The sequence below is a fragment of the Pituophis catenifer genome, unplaced genomic scaffold (assembly GCF_029215685.1).
Source record: "Pituophis catenifer annectens isolate HBS135680 unplaced genomic scaffold, rPitCat1.0.hap2 SCAF_1, whole genome shotgun sequence".
NCBI lineage: Eukaryota > Metazoa > Chordata > Lepidosauria > Squamata > Colubridae > Pituophis > Pituophis catenifer.
Window position 1 is genome coordinate 165,798,879 of NW_027256881.1, and position 12,801 is coordinate 165,811,679.

The 12,801-nt window shown below is 44.1% G+C and overlaps 1 protein-coding gene across 1 annotated transcript in view; it reads right to left on the reverse strand.

Annotated features, from left to right (window-relative positions):
- The window catches only part of AGAP1 (ArfGAP with GTPase domain, ankyrin repeat and PH domain 1), a 1,179,374-nt gene that overhangs the window by 186,841 nt on the left and 979,732 nt on the right, over positions 1 to 12,801 (reverse strand). The window contains 1 exon segment of the mRNA XM_070933411.1: positions 11,605 to 11,759. Within this exon segment, the coding sequence (XP_070789512.1) occupies positions 11,605 to 11,759 (155 nt within the window).

Consider the following 12,801-nt stretch of genomic DNA (forward strand, 5'->3'; position numbering starts at 1 on the left):
ATCAGAGTTGAGCCAATGGCTTGCTTAAAAAGCCCCTCTACACTGGTCTGTTAATGATCTCTACTTTGATCTGGAGATACAATTTCTATGAAGTGAGACTTGCTCTTATATTCTATATTAGGTGAATCCTAAGACTTACTATAGGAACTCCCAGCAATGGATTTGAAGAGAATCATATAATACGTTATGTAACTAGATATAATATGGTAAATCAATTCCCCCCCATCTGTCCCATCTCCCCTTTTTAACAAATGTTAAATTGTTGTTCAATATTCAATCTTTTTTATGACCACATCATTTAGTAGCTATTATATTTATTGTTCCTGCTAATACAATTTAACTTTTTTTGTTTAAAATCATAAACTTTGTAAGTTGTTTTATATTACTTAATAGCAATAGCATTAGACTTATATAAGCAGTCTCTATAGTGCTGTACAGCACTCTCTGAGCAATTTACACTGTCAGAATATTTTCCCCAACAATCCAGGTCTTCATTCCTACCAACCTCGGAAGGATAGAAGACTGAGTCAACCTTGAGCCTCCCAGAATCGAATTCCTGGCTGTGGGCAGATTTATCCTGCAATACTGCATTCTAACCACTGTCACCATGGCTCTTAATGTATTGAGTCTTAACAAAGTTCCTCTAGTTAATGTATATTTCATATAATATAAATTCTGAAGACATATACCAAGCCTAGCTGAATTTATTCATGATTAAGTTCCACTGGGAAAAACTGCACAAATTAAGTCAAATACATACAAGTAACTATACGTACTATAAGTAAAGTATTACTTTCAAAAGAATGTGATATAACTATCTTTTCATATATCTAGACCATAAAAATAAAAGAAAAAAAATGTATCAATAAAGTTCTCAGCCAATTTGATAAATATTTTGTCAGTTATCTATTGAAGTCCAAGGGCATTACCAGAAAATAGGTACAATTTTAATGAGAAGCTTTTGTTCAGAATGGATGATGATGATGATGATGACAATTCTTAAACATACTTGTGTCAAGTTTCGAAGTGTATTCAGGCTGCTTTCACTTTTACTGCTTCACAACTTGCCAACAGACGGGAGGGAGAGATTGGAATGTGCATTCCAGTGTTATCGCATTCCAGACGATAACAAGAAACTGTATCATGGGAACCAAGAACGCTCCAGCAGTTGTCTGCCAGAGGCGTGGTGGTTTTTTCATAACACCTGGGTACCTAATTGAACAATGTGACCTGCACTAATGGGGGAGAGGGAGGATTCTATACTTTAATTATATTGAATTGCCTGGGAATCTAAGTTACATGACACCATCAAGAGGCAGCAGCAAATTTATCCTGAGGGCACTTTTGTTGTGACTGATTTTAACCAAGCCTGTCTAAAGTCTGTTCTCCCTAAGTTTGTGCAGTATGTGCAGTGTACCACTAGAGGTAAGAACACTTTAAACCATATGTATTCAAACTTAAGACAGGCATATAGAGCAATCCCCCTCTCCCATCAGGGTATGTCTGACCATCTCTCTCTGCTATTGTGCCCAAAGTATATCCCCCTTAAAAAAAAGATACAGCCAGTCAGAAAAATTGTCAAAATCTGGCCAGAGGGAGCACTCTGCCAGTTGTAGGACTGCTTTGAGACTACCAAGTGGAGTATATTTGAACATTTGGAGCTGCAAGAATTCACTGACACTGTACTTTCATACATTAAAACATGCACAGATAATTTAACAGTGAATAAGCACATCAGAGTTTACTGGATGTCAGCAGAGGTACAATCACTTTTGAGATCCCGAATCTCCACCTTCAAGGCAGGAAACAAAGACAAATACAACAGGCAAAGGGCAAACTTGAGGATAGGCATTAAGGCGGCTAAACAGAAATACAAACGAAAGGTAGAGAAGCATCTGGCAGATAATAACTCAAGACAGGTGTGGGAGGGGCTACAACATCTAACCAACTATAAGGGCAAAATGATGAAAATAGCCAATGTTGATGCCCTGCTGGTGGAGGAACTGAATAGCTTCTTCACCTGCTTTGAGGTTAAAAGACCTGTCTCTGTGGCTCTAGCCCAAAGGCCCTCTAACCTCCAGCCACTCATTCTGCATGAACATCAAGTGAGCGCCATGCTGAAGCCCATAAATCCCAACAAAGTTGCAGGTCCAGACGGGGTGCTGGGGAAAGTGGCAAAAACCTGCACTGACCAATTAATAGGGGTCCTGACAAGGATTTTTAACATCTCCTTGCAACTGCTAGAGTCTCATCATGCTTGAAACAGCCACAATTATCTCAGTTCTGAAGAAAGCAGCCATAAACAGCCTGAATGACTATAGACCCATTGCACTGATGTCTATAGTGATGAAGTGCTTTGAGAGACTGGTCCTACAACACCTCTGGTCCTGTCTTCCACCAAATTTCGATCAACACCAGTTTGCTTATAGAAGCAACAGGTCAACAGGTGATGCCATCACCACTGCTCTACATATTGCACTGAGCCACCTTGAGAAATCTGGGAATTATGTCAGAATGCTTTTTATAGCTATAGCTCGGCCTTTAACACCATTTTACCAGGCATTCTCAATGAAAAGCTGACTGACCTGAATTTCCCTCCCCTCACTTGTGACTAGATCAAAGGCTTCCTGACTGATCATACACAAACAGTAAGGGCTGGGTCTTTTACATCTTTTACATCTTTCACCCTGAAGCTCAGCACAGGCTCCCCTCAGGGCTGTGTGCTCAGCCCCTACCTGTACTCACTGTATACACATGACTGCATATCCTCTGATCCACCCTACATCATAATAAAGTTTGCAGATGACTCAACAGTGCAGGGTCTTATAACTGGAGCATACAGGGAAGAAGTCCAGAAGTTATCCACATGGTATTCAAAAAACAACCTACATCTAAACACTAGAAAGACAAAGGAGATGGTGCTGGATTTCCAGAAGCAAAGAGAAGAACCTGCCCCACTGTATACTGGGGGGGGGGGGGGCAAGGGTTTCCTCTTTTAAATTCTTGGGAGTGCTCATTAGTTAAGATCTCACCTGGAAAAACAACACATCCCTGGTGGTTAGTAAGGCTCAACAGAAACTTCATTTCTTTAGAGTCCTGCGGAAAAATCAGGTGGAACAACAGCTGATGACTTCTTTCTACCGGTCCATGATAGAAAGTGTCCTTACATACTATATAACAGTATGGTACACTGGTTTAACAGCTGTGGACAGGAAGGCGCTAGAGAGAGTGATTAATTTGGCAAAAGAAACCATTGGTTGCCCCCTAACACCACTGGATGACATTGCCAGGTCTTGCTGTTTCAGCAGAGTAAGCAATACTTAGGGATGATTCACACCCTGGCCAGTGTCTCTTTTCACTTTTACCATCGGGTAGAAGGCACAGAAGTATAGCCAGATGGACAAACAGGTTTAAAAATAAGTCTACCTATGGACTGTCAGACTCCTAAATACAATATATCACCACAAACATATTAATATGATGAATTTCACTGGTGCCAGTGTAGTGTGTAATATGTATATACCATGATCATACACCAGAGTAATATACATGTTGCACAGAATATGACATACATATGGAAACATATGACTAGGTTTTTTTCCTAACTACTTGTATAAGGATTATTTTTTATATTATTCATGTTGTCTTGTATTGTTGTATGGACTGCACCAGTAGATGCTAAACCAATTTCATTGTATACATGATGTACAATAACAATAAAGGCTTTGAACTTGAACTTTGAACTCTGAATTAACCAGAGCTGGTTTTGCTTTCATTCTATGACAAAATGATGTACTCAATAAAGTTTTGCATAAAGAGATTAGGGCATCTCAACAGTGCTTGCTTGGTTGGGTTCGTCAATTGAAACCTTGACATTAAACCAGCTCTGTCAAGATCCTAAACTAACATAGGGATCCTGGGCCCTGCAGCCTGTCCAGCTACCTCCAGAAGAGTTGTGAAGACCCAGGAGAAGATGGACTGGATGGAATGTAAAGGAAAGCAGGCAGCCAAGCCCGGGATAGGGCTGGTGAGGAAGACTCTGACTGCAGCCCAAGTGGATGTTGATACTCAGACGGAGGAGGAGGCTGAGCCACTAGCAGGGTGAGATGAGGCTGTGGCAGCTGGGGCCTCCATCAGGCAGGAGAGGAACTGTAGTGAGGTGTGGCACCAGACACTGCTGAAGCCAAGTCCCCTCTGATCTGTCCTAGGGTGTCATTCATCCATGGTCTGAGATGGAGAGCCAAGGGAAGCACCCATTGGGGTGGAAATTCCTTGCTGAACTGGCTCCTGTTTCTGCCGAAGCCCTGAGGTGCACTGTCATCATGTAATTGTGGTATGGCCAGGAGAATCACCGAGCTGCAGTCTGCACGGCACCGGCACCCGGGGTGGTTCTGAGAACCCGACCCCTCCGAAGCTGAAGGAACCACCGAGGAGAGGGAAGGAGAAGCTGTGAGGGGCACGCCAGGTCACAGAGGTTTCCCCCCAAGCAATGAAGGGGAGGAACTCCAATCAGGGAGGACCCAAAATTGACTCTCTACAAAAGAAACAGCAAAGGGGAAGAAACCTGATGGTAAGTGAGGTCATCAATCCTTTGTCGGCCCAAGTGGAGGTTGCAGTGCCTCACTCAGGAGCGAAGGGGATGGTAAAAACCCTAATAGACTCAAGGTGCACCTGATGCTTAATCAGCCTGCAGGTGGTATGAAAGCTGGGGTTACAAGTGAGAAGGCTACACCCGCCTATGAAGTTCAAGCAGGTTAATGGCTCCATGTTAGGAGGACTGCCTGCTTCCTACCTGGCAGAACCAGTTTATCTGGGAGGAGTTTGATCCTGTGGCTCCCGAGGATGTGGACAGGGTTCTGGGTAAGATTAGTACCACCACATGTTTATTGGACCCGTGTCCCTCTTGGTTGGTACTGGCCTCCCGGGAGGTTACACGAGGCTGGCTCCAGGGGATTATAACTGCTTCTCTGAGCGAGGGTGCCTTTCCTGCCGCCTTGAAAGAGGCGGTAGTGAGGCCCCTCCTCAAGAAGCCTTCCCTGGACCCGGCTGAATTAGCCAACTACCGTCCGGTCTCCAACCTTCGTTTTGTGGCGAAGGTTGTTGAGAGCGTGGTGGCACGACAACTTCCCCAACACCTGGATGAAGCTATCTATCTGGACCCATGCCAGTCGGGCTTCAGGCAGGGGTACAGCACAGAAACGGCATTAGTTGCATTGGTGGATGATCTCTGGAGGGCTCGGGACAGGGGTTGCTCCTCTGTCCTAGTCCTATTAGATCTCTCAGCGGCTTTTGATACCATCGACCATGGTATCATGCTGCAGCGGTTGAGGGGGTTAGGAATAGGGGGCACCGTTCTGCAGTGGTTCTCCTCCTTCCTCTCCGACCGCTCGCAGTTTGTGTTGGCAGGGGGACAGAGGTCGACCTCGAGGCATCTCACATGGGGAGTGCCACAAGGGTCGGTCCTCTCGCCCCTCCTGTTCAACATTTATGTGAAGCCGCTGGGTGAGATCATCCGTGGTTTTGGGGTGAAGTGTCATCTGTACGCTGATGACACTCAGCTGTACATCTCCACCCCAGACCACCCCAACGATGCCCTTGATGTGATGTCTCGCTGCCTGGAGGCCGTGCGGGTCTGGATGGGGAGGACAGGCTCAGACTCAACCCTTCCAAGACTGAGTGGTTGTGGCTTCCAGCGTCCTGATATAGTCAGCAGGTGCCATCACTGACTTTTGAGGGTGAATCTTTGCCCCCCACAGAGAGGGCTCGCAATCTGGGTGTCCTCCTGGACGCACGGCTGTCTTTAGAAGAGCATATGACGGCCGTGGCCAGGGGGGCCTTTTATCAGGTCCACCTGATTCGCCAGTTGCAGCCCTTTCTGGACCGGGATGCCCTGCGCACAGTCACTCACGCCCTTGTTACCTCCCGGTTGGACTACTGTAATGCTCTCTACATGGGGCTCCCCTTGAAGAGCACTCGGAGGCTCCAACTGGTCCAGAATGCGGCTGCACGGGTGGTTATGGGTGCAACCCGTTGCGCCCACGTGACACCCCTCCTGCGCGAGCTGCACTGGCTCCCAGTGGTCTTCCGGGTGCGATTCAAGGTGTTGGTCACCACCTTTAAAGCGCTCCATGGCACAGGACCCGGGTACCTTCGAGACCGTCTTCTGCCACCAATAGCCTCCCACCGGCCAGTCCGCTCCCACAGAGAGCGTCTCCTCAGGGTGCCATCGGCCAAGTCATGTCGGCTGGCAACACCCAGGGGGAGGGCCTTCTCTGTGGGAGCCCCAGCCCTGTGGAATGAACTGCCCCCGGAAATTCGTAAGATTTCTGACCTCCGGGTATTTCGCTGCGCACTCAAGACCCTATTGTTCCGCCAGGCTGGGTTAGCAACATAATTTTAAATTGGATGTTTTAAATTTTTGGGGTTTTAAATTAAGCCAAATTTATTTAATACTTTTAAACTATTTTAAATTGATGTCTATTCTGTTTTTAAATAGGCTGTACACCGCCCTGAGTCCTTCGGGAGAAGGGCGGTATAGAAATAAAATTATTATTATTATTATTATTATTATTATTATTATTATTATTATTATTATTATTATTATTATTATTATTATTATTATTATTATCTAAGGCTAGGGGACCACAAAGAAACCATTCAATTCATAGTGGTCCCAAAAATGGCAGAGGCCATGATATTGGAGTTATCAGAATAACAGAATAACAGAGTTGGAAGAGACCTTGGAGGTCTTCTAGTCCAATCCCCTGCTTAGGCAGGAAATCCTACAGCATTTCAGACAAATGGTTATCCAATATCTTCTTAAAAACTTCCAGTGTTGGAGCATTCACAACTTCTGGAGGCAAGTTGTTCCACTGATTAATTGTTCTAATTGTCAGGAAATTTCTCCTTAGTTCTAGGTTGCTTCTCTCCTTGATTAGTTTCCACCCGTTGCTTCTTGTCCTGCCCTCAGATGCTTTGGAGAATAGCTTGACTCCCTCTTCTTTGTGGAACACTGCTATCACTGCTATCCTTAACCAAGTGACCAGTACCACCCGGTCATACACTGCATGAAAAATGAAAGGCATGTAATGATGGCGGGAAAGGGTCCCACCTCTATGGAGGATGAGCAAAATGAGCCCGAGCAGCAGAAAGATAAGGGGAAAGAACCCGAGCTCATAAAAATGGCATCCAATTGATCATTGGAAATACAGCTCATCCCCAAAAAATAGCGGGACTTGGGGAAGGTATTTAGTGAGAAGGAATGTGACATCCTACCCCCCCCCCCCCGCATTGCCCCACAGATCTATGCAATTGAGATCTTGTCAGGGGCAAAACTCCCTAAGCCTAAGAAGTACTCAATGGCTCCCAAGGAGATGGAGGAACTGAGAAACTACATTGATAAGAACCTAGCTAGGAGATTCATCCAAGCCACCAAATTCTGTGTGGCTGCCCCCGTGCTGTTCTAAGAGAAGAAGGATGGGTCGCTAAGTGTGCATTGATTTTAGGGGAATAAACGATTTATGAGTAGAAAACATGTACCCTCTCCCCCTCATGACAGACATGTTGGGACATTTAGACGAGGGGAAGGTGTTCACCAAGTTGGACTTGAGTGAGGCATACTACCGAGTGAGAATCAAGGGAGGTGATGAATGGAAAACTGCCTTTAACTGCCCATTAGGGTGCTAATTTAAAGTGATGGTTTACAGACTACAGGGAGCCCCTGCCGTATTCATGCAGCTAATTACAACAGGGTCCTAGGGTATCTGGATGACATTCTTATCTATTCTGAGACAATTGAGTACCATGTGAAACTAGTGAGACAACTGCTAAAAAAACTTTTAAATGCTAAGTTGTATGCCAAGTTTTTAAAATGTGAGTTCCATAAAACCAGCCTAGATTATCTAGGCCAAGGGTGTCAAACTTGGATCGTCACATTGCCATCACATGACATATCATGACTTTTTTCCCCTTCACTAAAATGGGGGTGGGGGTGGCCAGCGCATGGTGCATATGACCCGCGGGCCGCAAGTTTGACACCTCTGATCTAGGCTATAAGGTGTCCTGTGAAGGAGTTGAGATGGACCCAGGCAAGGTAAAAGCCATTTTGGAGTGGCAAGCCCCGTGAACCCGTAAACAATTACAAAGTTTCCTGGGGTTTGCAAACTTCTACAGACAGTTCATCCCATCCTTTGCGAAAATTGCCTTGCCAATAACGGAGCTATTAAAATCAAGATGAGGGGGAGAGAGACCTTAGCCCAGCCAGATGTTGAACTGGACAATAGAATGCCAAGCAGCGTTCAAAAAGCTCAAGAGACTGTTTGTGGCTGAGCCAGTCCTAAGGCACCTCAACCTTGAGGAGTCATTTGTGATTCAACTGGATGCTAGTGTTGTGGCAGTGGGGACAGTACTCCCTAAAAAGAACACAGAGGAGAAACTACAACAGTGTGCTTACACCTCCTGAAAGCTAAATGAGACTGAGAGACATTGGGCAGTCTGGGAGAAGGAAGCCTTCATGATGCAATGGGCATTGTTGATATGGAGGCAGTTCCTAGAGGGGAATAATATTCCCTTTGAAGTATGGACTGACCACAAAAACCCTGGAGGCACTGAGGCCCCTCCGAAAGCTTTCCCCAAGCAAGTATGATGGGTCCAATATTTTAACCAGTTCAACTTTGAGTTGAAATACATTCCAGGAGAGAATAATTTCTTAGCTAATGCGTTGTCTGTCCCACATGCCCCAATACAAAAGAACCTGAGAAGAAGTGGTGAGCCCCATTATCCTCACAAAGCAGTTGGCTGTGCAAATAACCACCAGGTGACAGGGGAAAAGGAAACCCTCAGACCCCAGTGATCCATTGACACAGCAGATGAAGAAGGAGCTACAAACTGACGCATGGTTCGGAACCCATCAAGAGGAATTGACTCTAAGTGGGGAAATGGCCTGGAGAGGGGATAAGCTGTATGTCCCTGACAGCCTACGAATACAGGTCTTACAGCGAAGCCATGATGCCAAACAGGCTAACCACTTTGGGTTCCTAAAGACTTTACACCTGGCTAAATGGCAATTTTGGTGACCAGGAATGAAAAAGGACATAGATAGCTATGTGAAATGTTCTGCTGCATGTGCAGCTATGAAAAAAGGCCTGGAAAGAGTCTGGGATTGTTGCAGCAAGTAGTGGAGCCAACCCAACTTTGGGAGGAGATAGTGATGGAGTTCATAGTTGAACTTCCAGAAAGTGGAGGGAATACTATGGTGTGGACTGTAATTGATTTGTTCTCCAAGCAAGTTCACTTCATAGTCTGCTTGAGCCTCCTGTCAGGCCAGAGACTAGCCAAGATGTTTATGCAGCAGATCTAGCATACTAACGTACTAAGGCAATGGTGGAACAGTACCTACATTGCTATGCCAACTATATATAGCATACAACAACGCAGTGCATAGCAGTACTGGATTCACCGCATTTAAGATAGCCACAGGGGTGGAGTTTGTGCCCATGTCAGAATACCCAAGAGAGCCTCCTTCATCAGTGTCCTTAATGAAGTGGCTAGACTCTCTCCAGAATGTGTGGAGAAATGTAAAGAAGGCCCTAGCTAAATCAACAGAGAGTCAGAAAAAACAAGCAGATAATAGGTGATCACCACAAGGAACATTTCACATAGAAGATAAAATGTATCTGTATACAAAGTATCTCAAGTTATGATTACCCTGTAAAAAGCTATGTCTGAAGTACATTGGGCCTTTCCCTAGTGTGAAAGTAACCCAGTCACAAAAGAACTGAAATTGCCTTGAATACTGGGGAAAGTGCACTCAGTATTCCTGTCATGCCCCCATCAGAGTCTGAATCTGCAGGGGAAGATGAGCTGGAACAAGAACTGACAGAGATGGAGAGGCTGGCTCCGTTGGCCTTGGAGGAAACTGGGGAAGAGCAGAGTCAGTCCAGGCAAGGCTTTTCTGAATTAGTAAAGCCTGCAGACAGGGAGCGCTCAGGAGAAGAGCAAGGACTACCCTCTCCTGATCTGAGAGCAAGGAGGGAAGAGAGACAGTGAGATCAACACAGATTGAGGAAGGAGAGTGCCCCACCCCCTTTCACAAGGCATACCTGGGGACTGAGATGTAAGGAGTTAGCATTTGTTGGGAACAAGCATTGAATCTTGGAGCCTCATGTGCACTTGCCAAAGCCTGGAGATTGCTGTACTATGTCTTGTGGGGCTTGCCAGTTTGCCTGCTTCGCTGAACTTCTTGCTTTGGTTACTGTTTAGCTACCCTGGCTTATTGGATTGCTGGCCCTGGTTGCTGTTTGGTTAACCTGGCTTACTGGACTACCTGCAGCCAAAGGCTTCTTAAGGTGCATGTGAGAGCTTTGCTCCGGGACTTGTAGTGAATGTGGGAATGTTTGGGGGCACAGTTGGAGCAATAAAGGGGAGTTAGACTTGTTCTCTGGTTGTGTTACTTTCGTGCCATGCCCTGGGTCATCACAATTCCATTGTAGCTTACTCAAGCCAGTGGTGGGGTCTAAACTAAGGCCAGTTAAGAGAGAGGGTCTGGGACCAATAATAGTAGGGGGTGAAAAGCATTATGAAGTTAAATGAATTTTAGATTCCAGACTTTAGAAAGGGAAACTACAATACTTGGTGCAGTGGAAGAGTTATTCAATTTCGGAAGCAAGGTGGATTAAAGTCCCCAATATTAAAGCAGGTTGTTTAATAAATAGGTTCCATGCGATATACCCTCAAAACCAGCCCCCCCTCAGTGAAGGAGTAAGGAGTTTAAATGCTATTAACATGTGTTTGCTATTTTCCAGGTACCTCCTACATTTGGGGGCGGTGGGCATCTGTCAAGCTTCAAAGTGTATTCAGGCTGCTTTCAGTTTTACTGCTTCACAGTTTGCCAACAGACAGGGGGAATAAGGGAGGGAGAGATTGGAATGTGCATTCCAGATGATAACAAGAAACTGTCTCATGGGTATCAAGGACTCTCCAGCAGTTTGCAAGAGCCGTGGAGGTTTTTCCATAACAACACCTGGGCACCTAATTAGACAATGTGACTTGCACTAATGGGGGGAGGAAGGATTCCATATTTAATTATATTGAATTGCCCGGGAATTAGCCAGAGCTGGTTTTGCTTTCATTCTGTGCTGAAATGATGTGCTCAATAATGTTTTGCATAAAGAAGTTGGATCATCTCAACAGTGCTTGCTTGGTTGGGTTCGTCAGTCAGAACCTTGACAGTTTGTGCTGAAATATGGACCTTGTGCAATATTACTCTGAAAATGTTAGCATTCTTAAATGTAAGGCAATGTACAATTTCTCTTTATGTGGAAATAACAATATCCAGGAACTGAAAATTTACAAAGTAGTGTTCTTTTTTCCAAAATAGTTCTAAATGCCTTGTGCATATCTGTAAGAATTTTGAATGAATAAAAATAATGATAATAATTAAGTCAATGGTTCATCTCAAATGTATTCTGGAATACATTTCCAGAATATATTCTGGAAATGAAAAAAAGAAAAGGAAAAACTTATTTAAAAAACAGATGACATGCTGCACAACAGGGCAAAATATACATTAATTTGAGTTTTAGATACTAAGAAAGTGTATCTAACCTTATTTTTGCTGCTTTCACATGATTGTAGCCTGGTCAGAATCTGACTCTCTATTGCTTGGACCCAGGCATCTCTTTCTTCATATGTTGTAGCTTCAAAGTGCCATGTCTGGCCAGTAAGGGACACAATGGTAAATTCAAATTTTTCTTCTTGCTCTAAAAATAAATTGAGAAATAAGTAAGAGGAAAGGAGAAGATTGATTTGATTTAATTCTCAGATTAAAGGTTTAAGTAATCTATTATTTCATAATTAGCAACTCTGCAAAAAGAATACAGCAGATCAAGGAACTTTTCTGCCACAACTGTTCCTCCAGTTTTTTTTTAAATAAACAATAATCTTTAAAGATATGAATAGGAATGGAAAAGCACTTGGTAGAAAATCTCTTTAAACCTGATATTTTGCTGTCTTCTTTAATATGCCTCCTTGAGAGTAACTGCTTCTTTTCTTTAAGGAGAATATAGATCACATCAACTACTGATTATTAATTTTTAGAAAGGAGTACAAAGATTTTTACAACTTTCAATTTTTTTTATGCTGCTTTTGACTTAAAATATTAAGAAAACAGAGATAAGAACCATAATTGTAATTCAAAGGAATAACATTTCCTTCGTAACTGTGACTGTATATTTTTGCACATTTAGTATATTGCAAACTTTGTCATATTTATCTATCTATCTATATAAAAAAGGCTGTATGTATGTATGTATGTATGTATGTATGTATGTATGTATGTATGTATCTATGTATGTTCCAGCATAACTCTGAAACGCCTTGAAGAATTTCAACCAAACTTGGTACACAGATGACTTACTATCTGTAAAAAAATACTCTGGGGTAAGACGCCCCTAGCACCCCTAGGTGTGTGTGTGTGTGTGTGTGTGTGTGTTCCAACATAATTCTGGAATGCCTTGAGCAATTTCAACCAAATTTGTACACAGATGACTTACTCCCTGGAAACAAATACTGTGGGGGTAAGACACCCCTAACACCCCTTGAGGTGTGTGTTCTGTTAAGATACAGCCTGTTGTGCCTTAAAATGGCTTCTCCTGTACTGCCTTAAAATGGCTTCTACTGTACAGCACAGTGGAGTTGCCATAGTAATGGTGCACCCTCCCAGCCCTGCCACAGCCGGCCAGGGGTTGTGAGAGGAGAAGGAGGGGAGGAGGAGGGCCACCGGAGCCTTAGTGCAGGAGCGAA